At 45.2% G+C, this 18,931-nt stretch overlaps 2 protein-coding genes across 5 annotated transcripts in view; both read right to left on the bottom strand.

Annotated features, from left to right (window-relative positions):
• Positions 1–3,749, bottom strand: part of EFHC1 (EF-hand domain (C-terminal) containing 1) — a 68,526-nt gene extending 64,777 nt beyond the window's left edge. Inside the window, exons 1-2 of the mRNA XM_005885159.2 lie at positions 3,674–3,749; positions 203–206 (exon numbers count right to left, since the gene is read on the bottom strand). Of these exons, the coding sequence (XP_005885221.2) occupies positions 203–206; positions 3,674–3,749 (80 nt within the window). The remainder of the gene's footprint in view (positions 1–202; positions 207–3,673) is intronic.
• An 8,346-nt stretch (positions 3,750–12,095) lies between these two features.
• The window catches only part of PAQR8 (progestin and adipoQ receptor family member VIII), a 38,786-nt gene continuing 31,950 nt past the window's right edge, over positions 12,096–18,931 (bottom strand). For 3 of the 4 annotated variants that reach the window (XM_005885152.2, XM_005885150.2, XM_005885151.2), the window contains exon 2: positions 12,096–14,901. In XM_005885152.2, coding sequence (XP_005885214.1) covers positions 13,803–14,867 — 1,065 coding nt within the window. In that variant the 5' untranslated portion in view covers positions 14,868–14,901 and the 3' untranslated portion in view covers positions 12,096–13,802. Of the gene's footprint in view, positions 14,902–17,856; positions 17,882–18,931 lie in introns of those variants that run through there. The other variant, XM_005885149.2, reaches the window with a different exon arrangement.

Here is an 18,931-nt window from a genome sequence, read left to right on the forward strand (position 1 = left end):
TGTGCCCGGCAGAAGGGGCAGACCAGGCTCGGGGTTGGACATCATCGCATCCGCCACGCCGCCGCCGCCGCCTTGGAAAGGTTTTGTGGTCCCCGGTTGCCCGGGCGACGTGCCGCGTTCGCAGGTCTCTCTGCGTTCCATGGCGCTGCCACCCAGCCCGAGCACCTGCGAGTGAAGGGCAGGACCGCGGGCGCGGAGCAACGGGTCTGCACGTGATCTGAAGGCGGGACTCAGCGGTCTCGCGGTAAGACGACCCCGAAAGGGGTGTGGTTAGTAGGCTTCGCGGAACTGGCCCCGCCCCCCTGGGCTCCCGGGGCTCCCTGGGCTCCCTGGCCTGGATGCGAAGCTGGCGACGGGGGCGGGAGAAGGCGGCAGGGGGAGGAGTCGGTTGAGGGGAGACTGTAGCTATCGCGGGGAAGTCCGGTGGCCGGAGTGGGCGTTGCATGAGTTGAAGTAGAAGGGAAGGCCCTTCCTTCCCGCCTCCCCAGGCCTCCCCGCGCTCCGGCGTCCTGAGCGCAAGCGCTCTTTCCGCCCAGCGCTGTGAAAAGGGCGCTGGTCCCGCTGGAGTGTGAGTGGACAGAATAGTCCCCGAGATGTAAATTACACAGCGTAGAGAACATAGTCATTAATATCTAATAAGTTTGCATGTGGCCAGGTGGGACCACTCTGTAAAGTACGGGATTGTCTATGCTGTAACATCTGAAACGGATACAGAATAATATTGAATGTAAATTGTAATTGAAAAAATAATTTTAAAAAGAAGTGGTTAGAGCGTCAGCCCGTGGACTGAAAGGTCTCGGGTTCGGTTCCAGTCCAGGGCAGGTAACTCGATCCCCGGCCCTGGTTGTGGCCCTAGTTGAGGCGCCTACAGGAGGCAACCAATCAATGTGTCTCTCTCAGGTGGATGTTTTTCTCTCTTTCTCTCTCCCCCTCCCTTTCACTTTCTCTCTCTCAAAAAAAAAAAAAATCAATGGAAAAATCCTTGGGGGAGGATTAACAACAAAAAAGGATGTTACCTACCCCCATGGTGCTTCCTGGGGGCAGGAGCTCTGCATTATTCATGGTTGTCTCTGTTGCTTAAGGATGTTCAGTGAACTAATGCAACCTTGTTGCCCCTAATCCTCCCACCACGGCATCATCTGTCCCCCCCCCCCCCCCGTTAGCTTTTTTTTTTTCTACTGTCAACCCCTGCAGTTCTGCACCCTCTCAACTCTTGCAGGCAGGGCCTTGCATATTGGCTTCAGGGCACTCGATATTGGTTGGCTGAAGACCTACAGATGCTCGTCTCAATTCTGGTCTCTAGGATATGCCTGCGACAGCATGGAAACAGCAGAACCACGAGGGGAAACACATCTCCTTCAAAGAGAAGACTAAGTCAGAAGACTAACACTTAGTGAGGTGACATACTCTCGGCACCATATGTATTCTCACCTGTGGTGCTTTTTATAAAACTTGATTAAATTAGTCCTTAAGAGAAAATGTAACTCTCTCCTGACACATTTGCAAGAAGACAAAAAACAACAACAACAACAACAAAAAAAAAAACACAAAAATGATTTATCAGCACCAAGGAGCTTAAAAATAAAAAGCAACCCGAACCCTGGACTCAGACCCAGCCCAACCCAGACACTGGATTCATTAGTTCTGAAATGGAGCCCAGGGACCTGATTTTTATAACAGCCGTTTCTGTTGGTGTAAACAATAACATAAATGGAGCCACTTTAAAATGGAACTGGAACTGCCACGTCAGGGGAACTGCTTTGCAGGTCTTATGTCCCAAATCTTTGGAATGTTAAACAGGGCAAAATGTCCTTTGGCCTGGATCTAAGCAACGCTGTGCCTTGCAAAAGAACTGTTTGCAAAGATAACAAGAAAGCTATTGTTATGGCTACTACACTGCTGACTTGCGGGACTGAAAAAAAAATTAAAAACACTGTTTAGGATTAACATCACTATGTTATGTTATTTGCGCCAATAGAAATGGGTTCCTTCTATTGATGTAATTGTTTTCCTTCCCTTTCTCATGAACACCCATTGCCTTTGTCTCCTAGTCAGAACATTACTTGGGATTCTGCCTCCATTAATGATTCCTGAATAACCATTCTTATTTATCTCAATAAACGCTTGTTGTGTCTCACTTTGAAAGGCCTTTTATTTTTAGGTTAACAGTAAGCCAATTTAGGAACAACATAGAGAGCAAGCCTTACACAGAGAGCATATCGCCCCATGTCATGAATAGGTAATCGTCAATACAGATATCAGCTTTAGTTTTATTGCTGCTTGTCAGAACAAATCCCCCAGTTGGATTTCATGAATGGGCGTGGATCTCAGGGGCCTAGGACATGAATCCATTAGTGGCATCTGAAAAAGTTATTGGTGGCTGTCTGCCACACCCTGCCCAAAGATTTTCTTTTCTACTAACTATTCCTTTCCCCTTACTACTTCTGTTTCCTACTTGTCCCCCCCTTTAACCTTTTTAAGTTTCTATTGCTATATTACTGTAACTCAGGCATTTAATACATTTTTAAAAATATTAATGATTAGTATTGTTGAAGTTAGTGATAACCTTCAAGTATCTGTTCATTGCATTATAAACTGAGTGGCCAGATTATTATGACCACCCCATCAGTACTTCATTGACACTTCCAAAAATACTGAATATTAAAAACTTCCTAAGCAAATACTCTCAAGGTTTTATTATTATTATTATTTGCATAACTAATTCACTTCATTGTACTGATGGGGTGGTCATAATAATCTGGCCACTCAGTGTATTTTAGCCACTGACCTAGGATGGGAGCCAGTCACTGGGAGAATATTTAAGTTGGCAAGTTCAAACTTCAGAGAGAGAAGATGCCTCTCTACCTCATTGATGCTGAGTACCCAGAATCACTGGTAACTAGGATCCTTGCTGACTCTTATTGACAGCCTAAACCAGCCGTGGGCAAACTATGGCCCGTTTGAAATGAATAAAACTAAAAAAAAAAAAAGACCGTACCCTTTTATGTAATGATGTTTACTTTGAATTTATATTAGTTCACACAAACACTCCATCCATGCTTTTGTTCCGGCCCTCTGGTCCAGTTTAAGAACCCATTGTGGCCCTCGAGTCAAAAAGTTTGCCCACCCCTGGCCTAAACCCTTACCAGCTATATGATCCCTCTGTCTGTTCTCTTAATAAAAGTAAATCCATGGCGTTAGGATACAATTTGAAGAACCCTTCTGGACTAAGTGCATGGTTGCACTGGGGTCTGTATCCCCTACGTTGGGTAGTGAAGAAGCCCATGGGGGCTGGAGAGGGTGAGTCATGCCTAAGCCATTCCATGTCATCTGTTTCTATTTGAGGAGTACTCTCTGCTCAAAACCCTTCTTTCCCAGAAGAGCACAATAGTTAAAAGGTTAATAGAATGCTTTTCACTACTTTTGGAACCTAGAAAAGCATGGTGAGGAAAACTTTTCTCCATCACCTCTGATGAGGGGAAGCCAGGCAGTGCTGCATCAGCGCCAAAAAGCACAGGGACCAGGGCTGTGAGGAAAGGGGGGGGTGCGGTGGGTGGGAAAGACAGGGCTTCAGAAACCTGCTTGGACCCTGAGAAGGTTTGGCATGATTAAGAGTTTATATGACTCCAAAATATGACGACTGAAAATGGATTGCACTTCAGTCTGAACTCACCCTTTCCCACTTTGTGGAACGAATAGGAGAGGGCAGGAACCTGACCATCCCTGTTAGCTGATGTAGGAAGTGCCATGGTTTGAAGACTGCGTAAAGCCTGGACTCAGAAGACCACAGAGACATTGCATGACCTTAGCAGGTTGTTTCAAAGCTTGGGAGATGGACAATATGGAAACACCAGACTGCCAGAAGGCCAAGCCTGAAATAGGGTGTCATGCTGCACAGTGTCTCCCAGGGACTCCTGAAGCATGGCAGTGGCTACAAGCACTTACCTAAAATAAACATCTCCTTTTACAGAATTTTGTCCAAAGCTGGCTTCATCCAGAATTTATTTTTAATCCCGTGACAGTATTCTTCAGTATCTAAAAGTCACAGGGCAAATATCAAGCTGAATAGTGTGTGTGTGTACATTGAAGTTCTGGATATTTCTGCACTGATTTGGCACTCTACTTCCCTCTGCTGGATAAAAGTGGTACAGCATGGCCCTGGCTGGTGTGGCTCAGTTGGTTGGCCCTCATCTGGCCATCAGGGCTCATGACCGAATTGCGGCTGGACCCCAAGTAGATAGCATACAGGAGGCAGCCATTCAATGATTCTCTCTCATCATTGATGTTTCTATCCCTCTCTCATTCTCTCTTCCTCTCTCTGAAATAAATTTTAAAAATATTTAAGAAAAATATATAAACTGTTTTTTAAAAACGATGCAGCATGGTTTCTGAAAAACACACCCATTTACACACCTCTAAGTTTGAAAGGGTTGGGGGTCTGGCTAGTGTTTGACTATGGAGACCTTGCAGGGGAGTGTTCCTGAATCAGAATGCGCCCTACCTTTCATTTCCATCAATCTTCGGTCTCTGGAATCTCTTACCTAGAAAGAGTGCCCAGTAAACTACCTCGATCTTTGCAAAGTATGGATGCATAGTGATTGCCAAGCAGATTCTGGAGCAGATTTAGGACCCACAGGAAATCTTCACTTGACACAAAGTCACTCAATGTGGGTTTAGACTATTTTAGTCTTGCCATGGGCTCCTTCCAAGCGTTTGAAAACTTGTGTTTCTGTTGCGTTTTCCTCCCTGAAGTCAAATCCCATTCTATGACTTTAGCTGATTCATTTGGAATACCCTTCCCATTGAAAAAGCCTAACAAACGTTACCTGAATCAGCTGTGAGAGCTGAGCAGCAGAGGCAAGAATCCCGGTGGGCAGTTGCCAAGGCGAGGCCCAGGAGCACCTGCTTCAACAGGGAAACACGTGTTTTTTTTAACCACGCTGAAACTGACAGTTCTGGTTTTTCTCTCTATATTTAACATCCTACCGCAGAAGTTCTACTGCATTCACGCATGTGATAAGCTACCCCTCAGCATGTCCTCTGTGTTTATGTTTGAGAATGCAAATCCCATTTCTCTCTTTAATGAAGTATAGGTGGGGAGAGAAGGGTGTCGGCCGATGCCGGTGATAGTCAGTGACATGCAGAGTGTTGAAGAAGAAGGAATGTGGAGGACAGCAGGAAATTCCCCACAAAAACACACGCAGAAGCCTGGCAAAATAAAGCCTGTCTTAATCTGAGTGGAGAGAAATCCCTTCCAAGAGCAAAGAGCCCCCATGGTAGTGAGAGGCTTCTGGGAGCCCACAGAGAGGGTGGATGTGTTTGTATGGAACTCACAGTACCCTGCTTGGAACAAAGTGATATAAATAATGACAACAATTGCCAGTGCACTTATTGAACACAAGGTTTGTGTTGAGTTATATATATATATATATATATCCTCCCACAGTAAAATTAGTCAGGTTCCAAGATAATTTGTTCTTGGTTGGAAAAGAAAAACAGAGTGGGATGTTTCACATGTTGCCATGGGTGTCTTTAAGACATCGTTTGCGCTTGGAATAGTGCTCAAGTTCACTTTAATGAGGAATAGGCTGTATTTAATAGGTGGAAGGACTCATTAGAGCAGTGGTTCCCAACCTTGGCTGCACATTAGAATCACCTGGGAATCTTTTTAAACTCCTGATTTCTGGGCCTCATCCTCCAGAAATTGTTTCTTTGTTACTAATGTTGTGGCCCCACCCCATAACAAAGAAACAGAATTTCCGGAGGATGAGGCCCAGAAAATAGGATTTTAAAAAGATTCCCAGGTGATTCTAATGTGCAGCCAAGGTTGAGAACCACTGCACTAGAGAAGTGTAGGGAAATAACTTGAGGACAGTCAGTGGTTCTTAAAACTGGTTTCGACTTCCTTGAAGGTCTTTCAGATGGTTACAGGTGGCCTCTGAGACTAGCATTTGTAATGTGACTAGGTCCGCTCTGGATTCTAGCACAATACAGTTAAGAATCTCCCCATGGGCCGTGGCCGATGTGGTTCAGTTGGTTGGAGTGTGGATCCCGTACAACAGAAAGTGGCAGGTTTGATCCTGGCCAGAGCACATACCCAGGTTTCAGATTCAATCCTAAGGACTTTTGCTTGGTCAAGATGTCTAAAAATAAAACAAGAACTGCATCTTTAGATTTATTTCATTTATCAGGGCAGAAAGAAAATGGTGTTCCATTTCCCTCTCATTTCTACACTCCTAATTCACACAATCAGCAATGGAGAAGCCAGACCCAGAGGCCTCTGCATTCACTTAACTTTGGTGCTTCAGAATATGGACTGTGGATCCAAAAGCCCGAGTTTCTGTGAGATTCCATCACGCACTAACCAGGTAGTCTTGGGCAGATTTATTTATTAGTTAATTTGGGGCAATAATAGTACCTGCCTGATAGGCTTGTATGAGGGTTAAATAAAAGAATCTAAGAAAACAGCTCAGCTAAGGACTTTGGCAAAGAGTGAGCACTAGATAATGTAAACTGTTATTGTTATTTTTATTCCTAGTTTACAGACTCTGCCCTGGATGTTTCATTGCATTTTTCCCAGATTACCCAGACTACAGTGTCTGCAGAACAGGGAAACATTCACCGCCTGTCTGGGAGGTGGAGTCAGCTTCTGGGCACTTAAAACATGCTGAGAAGAGTCTGGGAAGAGTGTGTCCACAGGGCCAGGCCCAGAGATAGCAAATACCTTGGTGATAAAGTTTTGTGTAGATTGCAGGGAGCAGAATTTGCTCTGTTTTCTAAAGGAAAGGTTATATGTAGTTCATAATTAGTCCATATAGATAAACAACTACCCTGAATTTCCTTGGGCAGAATTCTTGCCCAGCATACCTCATCCTGATGTGACAGTAAACGCTAAAGTCCTTACAAGGCTCTCACAATCTGCCCTCATCTCCTCTTCTGTTCCCCCTCTCTGTTCTGCTGGCCACAGGGCCTTTGCACTTCTTCCCCTTGCCTGGGAGAGAAACTGAGCTGGCTCCCTCTGTAACCTTTGTCTGTAGTCTTCCCTGACTCTGTTTAAAACTGCATACTCACCCCACCCCTCTGGCCTATCCTTCTTCCTTGCTCTGAAGTTCTCCTTGGCACCATCACCTTCTACCATCCTATACCAGTGATTGGCAAACCAAGGCTTGCGAGCCACATGGGGCTCTTTGGTCCCTTGAGTGTGGCTCTTCCACAAAATACCATGTGCGGGCGTGCACGTACAGTGCAATTGAAATTTTGTGGCCCATGCGCAGAAGTCGGTTTTCGGCCTGGGCGAGTCTATTTTGAAGAAGTGGCATTAGAAGTCGGACAAGGGGGGACGAGGTGCAGGCAGGCCGCGGGATACGCAGAGCGGGGGAGGCGCACGATTCATGCACATTAGAAGAAGTCGGACGAGGTGCAGGCGGGCCGAGGGATACGCAGAGCGGGGGAGGCGCACGATTCATGCACGAGTTGAGTGAGACTGGCTACAAGACGAGTGTGGATGGGAGAATTGGAAGGGGTCGACCTCAGCGAACGTACCTCAATCAGATTGAGGACGTTTTTAGCAAAGGCCAGCTTAGGAGTACCCTAATTAAGTTAATAACAATGTACCTACCTATATAGTTTAAGTTTAAAAAATTTGGCTCTCAAAAGAAATTTCAATCGTTGTACTGTTGATATTTGGCTCTGTTGACTAATGAGTTTGCCGACCACTGTCCTATACCATTTATTTGGTTCTTTCTTTGTCTCGCTCTCTCACAAGCCTCCAATGTAAGATCGCCAAGGGCAGAGATTTGTGTGTTGTGTCTATTGTTATATCCCTGGAGCCTCAAGCAGGTGCCTGTGCTCAGGGTTGGTGGAGTGACTGTCAATAAATCCCCACACCAGTTCAACGGCTGGGCCTGGCCTCCAGCGGAGGTCTTTCTGTAGAGTACTCTCAGAGGGCTTTATTCAGGAGAGGCACTTCAAAGAATTCTTTCAACACGAGATAACATTCTCAGCAGCTTTGTTTCATGGCCAGCGTCTGGACCACAGCATCATCAAATTGCCTACATCATGGGATGTCAGAAGGGAAGTGTACTCCAACCATCTCGGTATTCCTGTAAACTGGACCAAAGGCTGTTGATTTTGCACTTTATAGAATGAAAGTATGAGGTTGCTTAACATTTCTAGTTCCCAATTTCTGGTTTTTCAGGAAGCTTTATGTGACTCTGCTAATTTACCTACCATTGACAATATTTTGATAAAGCCTTATTTTTCTCCTGAAGGTACTTATTTTAGTGATGAGTTCATGGATTATCTTTTCCCATATTTTCCTGCATTTTCTTTAATAAGCATGTTACTTGAAAATGATAAATGACCAATGACTTTGGGGGAGGGGCTTCCTACTAACCCCTTTATAAGGCAGAGAAACATTTTTTCAGATCCCATGTTCAAAGTCCCATCAGTTCTCAGAATCCCTGGAGAGCCACTTGCTTGAAGAACTGACAATCCCAGTGAAAGATGAGAGGGAGGACTTGCATAATCTTGGCAAGATTATTAATACTAGATGAACTTCTCATCCAAGGATTGAAAAGTATTTTCAAGAAGCCCTGACCAGAGAGTGAGATTTGACTTTATAATCCAGGCCAACAAGGGCCTGTGGCCAACAGAACTTTTGGGCTTCTGAGAAGACTGTGAGGGGCAAAGGATGCTTTGTTTGGCATCCAAGGGGATGGTGTGCAGTCACTTTCATTCGAAAAGAAATAATGCAACCCCGGCTATTCATGAGGTATTTAGGATCACACACAAGTTAAAATGAGGTTAGGTTAGAGTATACACAATACATAAAGGTGCTTTACACACTGTAAAGGGCTCTGTGAATATTTGGTGTTGATGTTTCTCATAAGCTAGGTCCTGAATTTATCTATAGGAAACATGAGTTTGAGTTTAAATAGTACAATGAGTCGTGTGCCTTTGAACCAGTCATTCCATTTTTTTTAGTGTGTTTCCTAATTTAATGGTCTTACCTCACGTGATTATTTAAAAGCTCAAACGGATGTGGACATGTTGGAAAGCATGTAGGATCAGAGGTGTTATATTCTGTAGGCTTTGAGTTGGTCAAGGCCTCCTGGAATCTAAAAATGTGGTGTGTACCTCTTCTTATGAGAATCCTGTTAGGTAAAAAAAAAAAGCCTATATTTGAGATAAATATGCTCCCACAGTTAATATTTAAATGAATTCATTTTTGCAATGGTTTCCCTTCCATATTATTTCCAAACAATATTCCTTAAGGAAGGTGTTTTGTTTTTTTTAATGCCCTTGACCAGAATCGAACCTGGGACCCTTCAGTCCGCAGGTCGATGCTCTATCCACTGAGCCAAACCAGTCAGGGCAAAGGGAGGTGTTTTTGTTTGTTTTCTTCTTCTTCTTCTTTAAAGCAGGCAGCCAGAGGGCAGCCGTTTCCAGTTTACCAAATCAGGAACCTCTACACAGGCTGGAACCCTACATAGCCTTCCCTGAAGATGTACCTGGGAAAGCTATACTGTCTATGGAAATACAGGGCTGCTCTGTGTATGGAGTATCGAGGATATCTAAGACTGAGTAAAAACACTAGAGGACGGTAAGAAGGGCTGAAGAGGCAGAAGGATTAACAAGGTGGCCATAGTGATGGGTTTGCTGGTGGGAAGATGTTTCTAGCCTCTGGGAGGGGGGAAGGTTCTGGCCCAAAGCAGATCCAGCCTCCTGTGGGTTTGGCAGGTCATCTGGCCCCCAGTCTGTGATTGGGGCCAAGGCCTGGAGAGGGGAACCCTGTTATGGCCCAAGGTGGGAAGACGCTGATCCTCATTCAACAGACTGCAAACTCTCCGTGGGCAGCATGCCTGAGCCAACATGACACCTATAGGTGCTCATAAATGATGAATCAATAACTGGAGTGGTTGAACTATTAAGTGACAACAGGAGCATTTGCAAGCTGCCCAGCACCCTTGCTGGTGATAAAAATAGGTTTGTGTAAACAAGAGGGACATCCATAATTCTACCAGAGGAGCCTCAAGCCAGAGAAACACCATTTTCTTACTGTTATTGGGATAGCACTGTCCCTGAAGCTACCATAGGCTAGAGAATCACTTGTGTTTTTTTTTCCTACAGCTATTTAAATCTAATAGTCAGGCTACAAAATCCTTTGGTTGATAGGTGCCACATTTCACAACACCTACACTATAGTACCTGTGATAGTATAATTATAATTCGTAGTTTTTAAATCTAAAAAATGTAGTCCATCAATTCAAAATTTTGAGATCTTTAACACTGTTATCCATGAAACTAGGAATATTTATTCAATTAGATTGAAATCCTCAGAGAAATACACTCCATAGCTTTGGGGGGTGAGGGGGAATATTTGATCTGCTTACAAGTGAGGATTTGGGGTATACCAGTATGTGTGGTTTGGGGGGGAGGGGTTGTAGATTTTTAATTTTTTTATACTTTCCTACTTCTAGGGGCATATCAAGTATCATGACCTTCTCCTGGCAATGACTGTCTAGATAAAACCTTTCTTTAAGATGGGCCTTGTCAAAGTAGCCCTGGTCAAGGGCTGTGGCAAAGAGATGTTGACAGTACAACAATCCATATACAAAATCAGTTTAATGGTCATTTCTGTAAGTAGATTTAAATAAACAGAAAATAGTTCGAACGTTTCCTTGCCAAGCAATCAAGCAAAACACTGGGTCCAACACTATCTGCAGGCTGAGACCTTGAGGGCAATGGCTGGGCCCTCTCTGAGTAAGACGTGAGTGCCATCTGGAGGATCTACTTGAAACTACAGCGCAGCAATCGTGAAACCTTAAGGTACAATTTGTGAAAAAGTGGGCAACATAAGCAGGAATGTCGGACCTTCAACGCGTGGCCTGAGCTCCTGCTGTTTTTCAAGCTTCCAGTAGAGGATTGAGAATGTTCCGGAATGAGGTACTTTCAGCCGAGGTACGAAATGAAAGCCTACCACTGGAAGAGTATCAACATCAGCTTGTTAATTAAATATATAGGTCAGGAAGTACTAGGCAGCAGAGAAATGGGCAAATGTGTCCCCAGTCTAGTACGTCCTACCATCCCCTCATCCTACTCTGGCTAGGGTCCGATATAAATCCATGAGAATTTTTATTCATAGTATGTAAATGGACTGATAGTTTAGTTTTTTTCAGAGGCATTTACATTTTAATAGGTTGAAAGTACTTGCTTAAAAAAACGAGAGAGAGATAATGAGCAGAATTTCCAGTAGATGCCAATTATTTGAGGGGGTCTGGTGGAGAAAGACAATCATCTCCTTTATCAAATAATTATTCCTTTTAAACAAACTAGGCCTGTTCCTTACCATACACTCATTTTAATGAAGATGTTTTAAAAGAGTATTGAATCCTTTAAAAGTCTGAGTATTAATGAACAAACATCTGCATTTCCTGTGTTTACATGTTACTGCCCCCTACTCAAGGCTTCTCAAATATCTGTGGTGAAAACGTAAAAAAAAAATTTCAATCACTTGAGGGACCAACACTTGTGTAAATTAAACTAAGAATTTGATGGCAAGATCTACAAGTTTGGTCTATCTTGTACTTATCTTGGGCCTCAAGATCTCAGCCACCATGACCACCAGTTACGTTCAAGAGCTTGACTTACATCTTCCTTCCAACTTTTAAAAGAGCATGGTCTTTGAATCCATACTAACGAACATTTCAAGCACTTTCTATTCCCCATTTTAAACTGACCCTCTACTTGTAATGTGTTTGCACAACTCCCCCATGCCCTTGCTTAGTCCAGCCTGATTCAGTTTGCTAACTTTATTTGTGGTGGATTTGGCCTAGACACCAGAAGTTTGTGTAAGACACTTGGGTAGCACAGAAGTTCACGTACTTGGGGATTAATAGAGGTACCCATCTAGGAAAACTACAAAGCTGACAAAACATACACCAGAAGCTTGTGTAAGACACTTGGGTAGCACAGAAGTTCACGGAAGTTCACGTACTTGGGGATTAATAGAGGCACCCATCTAGGAAAACTACAAAGCTGACAAAACATACATTTTCTTGATATAAAGATTATAGGAAAGCTTCAGTTGAATATTTTTCTTTCTCGTCCTCCCCTTCTTCTTCTTTTTTGCCAAAAATAAGCAGGTTGAAAGAGTCTTTTGATTGATAAACAATCCTTCATCCACTGGTTGAAAAGCAACAAATTCTTTCTTTCTAATCCCAGTAACCCCAAACCGCAAATTTCACATGGCCATATATTAAGGAGTGTTCATACATTTCCATTTATAAGGCACAAATCCACATATCTCTCAGGGAAAGAAAGAAAACAAAGATTTAAAGACAACAAGATAATCTAGTAATAGAAGATGTTTGTCAAAGTGGAGTGAAAACAAACCACTTCCCTTTTCGGTAAATGGGAACCTTATACTGATAGGAAATGCAGCCTCCCTTGGCTCCTCTGTCAACGCAGCCTCTTTCACTGGACCAAAGTGAGGTGGGTCCTCTGGAGGCTGCATGGCCAGAACACATCAATGGCAAGTACCACTTACCCCGTAGAAGCTGCTGGGCAGTGATGTCCGAAATGGGACATTCTAGCTACAGGGTGCCCCACTCACCATTCATACTCCAAGGAGCCTCCGGGGACCAACCACAGAGCGCACACACACTTCCTGTCGACTATTTTAAGGGTTCAGCTCTCAGTGGAGGCTTAGTGCCTGTCTGAGGACCCTGAACTGGGCTAGTTATGTGGGTCCTTTGTGGTGTGGCATGTACTTAAAAGGCTGGACCTTGGGTTCCTCTTGAAATAATTAGATCCCTAGAGGGATCCTTAGAACCAATTCATTTTACCAGGGGCTTTTTGAACACGCTGGCCAAAATCTGGAGAAGACTCCCTGGAGCAAGCCCCAAATCTTCTGGCCTGTCAGGCAGCTGTAACAGACCTCAAGTAATCCTCCAGTCCACGGGTATACAACAGTGGGCCCTAGGATACCAAACAGTATCCAAGCTTATTGCCTGGGCCTCCAGGTGGCTCTTGGCACTGTACTTTCTAGTACCGTCTGCATTAGTATTATATGAGAATAAGCTTCCTGGATAGCCACATGGATCCACGCAACTACTTCACAGTCCTGTGTGTTACCAAGGTCTGAAGGGAGTGAACAGCACTTTAGAGGAAATAGCCAGAGAGATGTCATCCTGAGAAAAGGGTCAGAGTTAGAGTGGGTGAGAGAGGAGAGATCAGAAATCAGATGAACTGGATAATTCATTGTCTGAAGGTTTCACTGAATCTTGAAGAGTCTGAATTCTCCACCTTGGACAATCTGAAACCCAAAGGAAATGGGTCCTTGGGTCAATTTATTCAATTACCAAAGACCAGCAATAGTAGCATGGCCGGTCCAATATGGTGTGGACCAGCCACCTCCTTGTTTTCCAGTCCAAGTTTATCACCCCTCCAGCTCCAGGACTTGCCCCTGGAGGCCTTAGTCAGAATTTTACTGAATTTTCAGGCATAAATATGGTCCTTAATTCAGTGCCCATGATCTTAGCCAAGGTCCCTTCGTTTCCTGTGTCTTGAAAGGCTATGACCCAGATGGAAAATGAACACTCCTTTTATTAACAACATAACTCTTGAATCCTTTGGCTTCCCAAAGCCATGGCCATAGCATATCCTTGGATATATGTATTAATGTAAAAGCCATTAATACACATTAAAACTCTTAAAAACAAAAAGTCACCTCCTGTGTTTGTATCACATTTCCCCCAAATCGCAATGGGGTGCCTCCACAGCTTGCCCACCCTCCAGCCTCAGGACTCTTTCTTCATCAGTCTGGCCTTGACTTTGCGCCTCAGGAGGGCTGCAGTGGTGGTGCTGCAGGCGGTCAACAAGAAGAAGGACAGACAGGCCACGTAGACAGACAGGGGACTGTGGCGCTGCAGGAAGATCTCCTGCCGCCCCTGGTAGTCCAGGAGGATGGCCTCCAGCTGGGAAAGCGTGCAAATGGACAGAAATACGTGGAAGAGCTGATGCCCGTGGCCCACAATGTCACAGGAACCGGGGAAGTACTTCTCAGGAACCGGGCAAGAGAAGAAGTAGGCGCTGACCAGGAAGAAGAGGATCTGGAGGGTGTGGTACCAGGCGGCCTGCTCCTGGCAGCCAGCCAGGTGGCATAGGGCTACTCGGTGGGCCACGGGGCTAATGTCCAGAATGAAGGCCAGCCCTGAGGGCACCACCTGACATATCTTCTTCATGATTGGGTAAGGCTTCTGATAACGATACTTGGCGTAACAACAGCCAGCGCAAGACAACCAGCCACAGAAGGCAGCTGCTGGAAGGAAGAAGAGCCAGAAGTGCTCATACCAGCCCTGGTCGGAGGTGTAGAAGAAGTGGACCAGGGCGCTGCCGTACTGGTAGATGCTCACCCCCACGTAGTCCACGAAGTAGAACGTGTAGTGGGAGAGCTCCGACTGGGACTGCAGCAGGTGGGCCAGCACGCTGAACAGGAGGTAAGTGATGGAGGACAGGACGTAGATGAGCAGGGGCAGGGTGCTGGCAGAGGCCCAGGGCAAGGCCTCGGCTTCGGCAAAGGCCCAGAATCGCAAGAGGACGGCCAGGGCCGCCAACAAGTGGGTCCAGACGTTGACCACCTCGTTGTGTTTCTGGAAGAGGCTGAGGAAGTAGTAGCGCCACCTGTGGCCCGTGGGGCGGTAGCCGGTGTGGATGTAAGGCTCCCGGAACAGCTGGGGCACATCTGTCTCGGGGACGGTGCAAGGCATCTTGGGAAGCCCATTCTCCAGGATCTTGGGCAGGCGGCGCAGCTGCTGCCCGCTGACCGACAGGGTGCTCAGGTGCTCCAGGATGGCCGTCGTCATGGCTGCCTGGCACGGCAGGGCCGGGGGGTGCAGCCTAAAGACAAGAAAGGAACATCAGCAAAAATGCAGCGAGAGAGGGACTGAGCTAAGGGAGCAAAGCAACTATGGGTGTTCTTAATGAAACGCAGCTTTCTAGTGCAATACGGAGGCAGAAAGCTGCAGGCAGCTCTTTGAGCCTTTCTTCTTCTTTTTTAAAATTCATTTATTTTTAAATCCTCACCCCAGGATATTTTTTTCATTGATTTTTAGAGAGAGTGGAAGAGAGAGAGAAATATCGATGTGAGAGAAACACATCAATTGGTTGCCTCCTGCACAGCCCAGGCCGGGTAGGAGCCTGCAACCAGAGGTACATGCCTTTGACCAGAATCCAACCCAGAACCCTTCCTCCGCAGGCCAAGGCTCTGAGCCAAACTGGCTATGGTCGTTTTACTTCTTGACAGAGTTGGACCAAGCTCCCTTACTCCCCCAACATTCTGACTTTACCTCTACTACCCACCACACAGTGTGAGGCCAAGTCATAGCTTATAAAATGGGAATGTTAGCCACCCTGTTTTAATGATATTTAGAAAGTAAGGGTTTCTTTAAAGGCTTTGGAGTTTTCTAGATGCTATTAAAATGTAATCATCAGACAGGCTCTACTAGTATGAAACATTATGTTAAAATACTATAGGCCCGATGCACGAAATTTGTGCAAGGGGCTCGGCCCTCGCAGAAGGTCGTCCAGATGGTCGTTCTGCTGTTCGGTCTAATTAGCATATTAGCTATTTGTTATATAGGATAAGAATTACAAATATAGATATTACTAATGATAGCCTACATTTCTTGAGCACCTAATCTTAAAATATTCACTGATTTCACTGGTCACTTGAAAATCTGAGATAAGCAATAGTAACTTGAACTCAAAGTAAAGACAAACACATGAATCATCAATTAGGTTGGTAAAAACCCATGTATATTCTGGGAAATATTTGACTAAATAAATTTAACATAAACTCTAATTGCAAAGATTGTTTTTTGTTTTTTAAGTTATGCTCTGGAAAGGAAGTAGTTTTGGGCTTGTCTCTCCTGGATATTTAAATCTCTGCTCAATGAATTTTAGGTCCCTCAAATGCTGAATTTACATTTGAAATTTCTGTTGACAGATGAGCCAGCTAAGCACGGCAATTATTTCATAAAATAGTCTGTAAAATAGCTGCAAAGTTTCAAGGAAAGTTACTGAGTAAAGAAATGGATTTTTAGCATGTCTACAGTTACCTTCTGTAATTCATATTTCCCAAACCCTTTTCCTCAGAAAAGTGTAAAACCTTCCTTCAAGAACCCTTCGCTGGGAGAGATGCAGCAAGTGCTTCTCAGGGCACTACTAATGTAGTGAAGAAATGTCATCTTCCTACTCACACACCTTAACATTGAAAAAGAAAAAATATCTAAATGGTCTAAATGTAGGACATGGAGATGAATAAAATGTGAAAGAAGCTCAGGGAGACCTGGGGTCAAGCCCTGGCTTTTGGCCACTTACTGGGTAACCTGGGGCAAGTTACACCGCTCACTAAGCTTCAGTTCCCTCATCTGCGACGTGGGAGCAGTAATTTTACGTATCATATGGATGGTTGGGGGTGGCTAAACGAAAGAATTTAACACCTAAAGTGCGTAGCACCCTGCCTGGCCCAAGACGAGTGCTCAGTAAATGCTAAGTACTGCTGTTATCTGTGTTACTATGAGCTGGCCTTTGTGCTGGGGATACAAAGACTAAAAAGATATGCTGCCTGCTTTTCAAGGTCAGAGTCTACTGAGGCAAACGAGTAGGGACGTTATGACCAAAACATGGATGCGTTCTCCACGGAGGCGAGCGCTGATTCACGGTGTCTCTGCAAACATAAGCAAAATAGACAGAAGGCCAGGGAGGGGTGTGCAAGCTTCTACAAGTGACCCCTGAACTGGGTGTTGAAGGAAAATCAGAATTCCCAAGAGAACATGAGGGGGAAAGAGCTGTAGGGCAGAGAGCAGGTCAAAGCACTTATGCCAAAATAAGGACCCGTGCAGCCTGGAGCGCCCGAGGAGGTGGCAGGTGGCGTGTGTGTGGTCTGAAGGAGGACATTGGCACCAGAGACCTGAGCCCCACCTTCCACAAGGACGAGCCAAGAGCTCCAGCCTGGGCTCTGTCATCTGAGAAGTCGAGCGACTGATAAAGAGAAGCTGATGTAAGGACTGTTATGACGTCATGCCCTTAAAGTGTTTAACAGAGCGCTTGGTTCCAAGTCCACAAAACATCTGCCATGATTACGACCATCTCCAGTGGGAGAAGCGGGGGCAGTTCACGAGTGGACGACCTAATGCCCCCTCCGTGCCTTGTATCTACTTGTTCGGTGGCCCTGAAACCTGGGACTGAGTCATTTCTTTAGCTAGTACTGGCCAGTGATTCCCTACCAGGACCAGGCCATCAACTAGCGCTCAATATAAAAATTAGAGAACCTTATTAAGAATCAGAGTGTCAGCCAGAAAGACAGGTAAGGGTGGGAGAGAGAGAGAGAGAGAGAAAGTTGTCATCAGAATACCTTAATTCATTCAAAACGAGCAAAACAAGAAAAAGCTAAGCAGTGCTTTTGCCGCCAGCGAGCAGAGGGATTGAGAACCTGGGGGTTAATAGATGGAGATTCCAACTGACCTGGGTGGCAGTTGGTGACAGAGCACAGCAGGGGTAAGGGAGGGGGAGACCAGCAGGTGGAAACAGGTGGGGTACACAGGTCCCAGATCAGGTGGGTGCACTGTAGGGCTGGGCCTGGGACATGGGACGACATTTCAAACTGTGCTGATGCTGGTGACTGAGAAGCATGTAATCTAGGGGCACTGGGCTTGTTGGAGCTCTGGGGAATTAAAGGACTCTATTCTTTAGATACAAACATAGTGGGAAATCAGATGAAAATGTCGGTTTGATTTTGTGTCTGGGATATGGGCTGTAGGACTCGCTGAAGATGTGGCCCGGCACGCCCACCTGCGTTGATCAAGCGAGTTTCCATCATCTCTGGGCACCCCAAGCAATCGCAGGCCATTCTGCATCCAGAGTTGAATAACACATAACTGCACAGTTTCTGCTCATCTTTGCATCCTCGAAAATAGGATGCCTGACACAATAGCAGGTTTTTATAAGCTGATGACACAACTGAATTTCTAAAGATTAAAACCGTGGGTCTGGGTTGTCTATTGGTGGGAACTAAGTCCAGTTCAGACCTGGGAGCCAACTGGCATCTGTTTGTTCTGAGGAAGAAAAGACAGATTATGATGCTGCTTTATTGGCAATTTTCAGAAAACCCCGTCTGACCCTGAGTTTCTCCAGCCCTCATCTCACCAACGTAACCTCCTGGCTTTATGTTGACAAGTCCTGATCATGAAATCATTGCCACTTCTCTTTCACTTACGGAAACTGAACTAGGAAGAGGTTTATAGAAATAAGAAACAGAGAAGTATAAGACCAAAAGGATATTCACTTTAACTTCAAAGGAAAGGGTGCACAGGAAAAAATAAAAATAAATAAAAATAAAAAGGCAGAATCTTCATTTCCCTTGAAAATGAGGTCTCCTTTCTCAAGGATCCTTAGAATGCAGCCACATCAGTCTCAGGGGCTCCTTAACTCCACCCTCTGGAGTGTGTAACCCAACATTCACCGCAGGTTCCAGGGACCTGACCTCCATGGCCTCCAACTCAGGACACCATCGCTTATCTCCCTCAGCAATGAGGTGATAAAAAGATCTGGGTCCTCTATCTGTGGGTGACAAGGACCTCAATTTCCCTTTGGAAGTCCAAGGTCATAAAAAATTCTAAACTAATGATTGGGAAGAGTGGGGATTAATTTTTAATCCTTTGCTTAGCAACTACCTCTTCTACGGCCATAACATTCTCCCTTTGTGTGAGAGCAGCCACCACTGCCACAGCGATGGTAATAAGTTATAATTCTTTATCATCATTAACTTCAGAAGCCGCTGTCCAGTGGGGTCCAACCACCTCCCTAGACAGGCCTTACCTGCAGTTAGGCTTCAAAGGGCCAGCTGTAAAGTCTGGGAGCCCGTTTT

This window comes from Myotis brandtii, unplaced genomic scaffold, assembly GCF_000412655.1.
Source record: "Myotis brandtii unplaced genomic scaffold, ASM41265v1 scaffold893, whole genome shotgun sequence".
Lineage (NCBI taxonomy): Eukaryota > Metazoa > Chordata > Mammalia > Chiroptera > Vespertilionidae > Myotis > Myotis brandtii.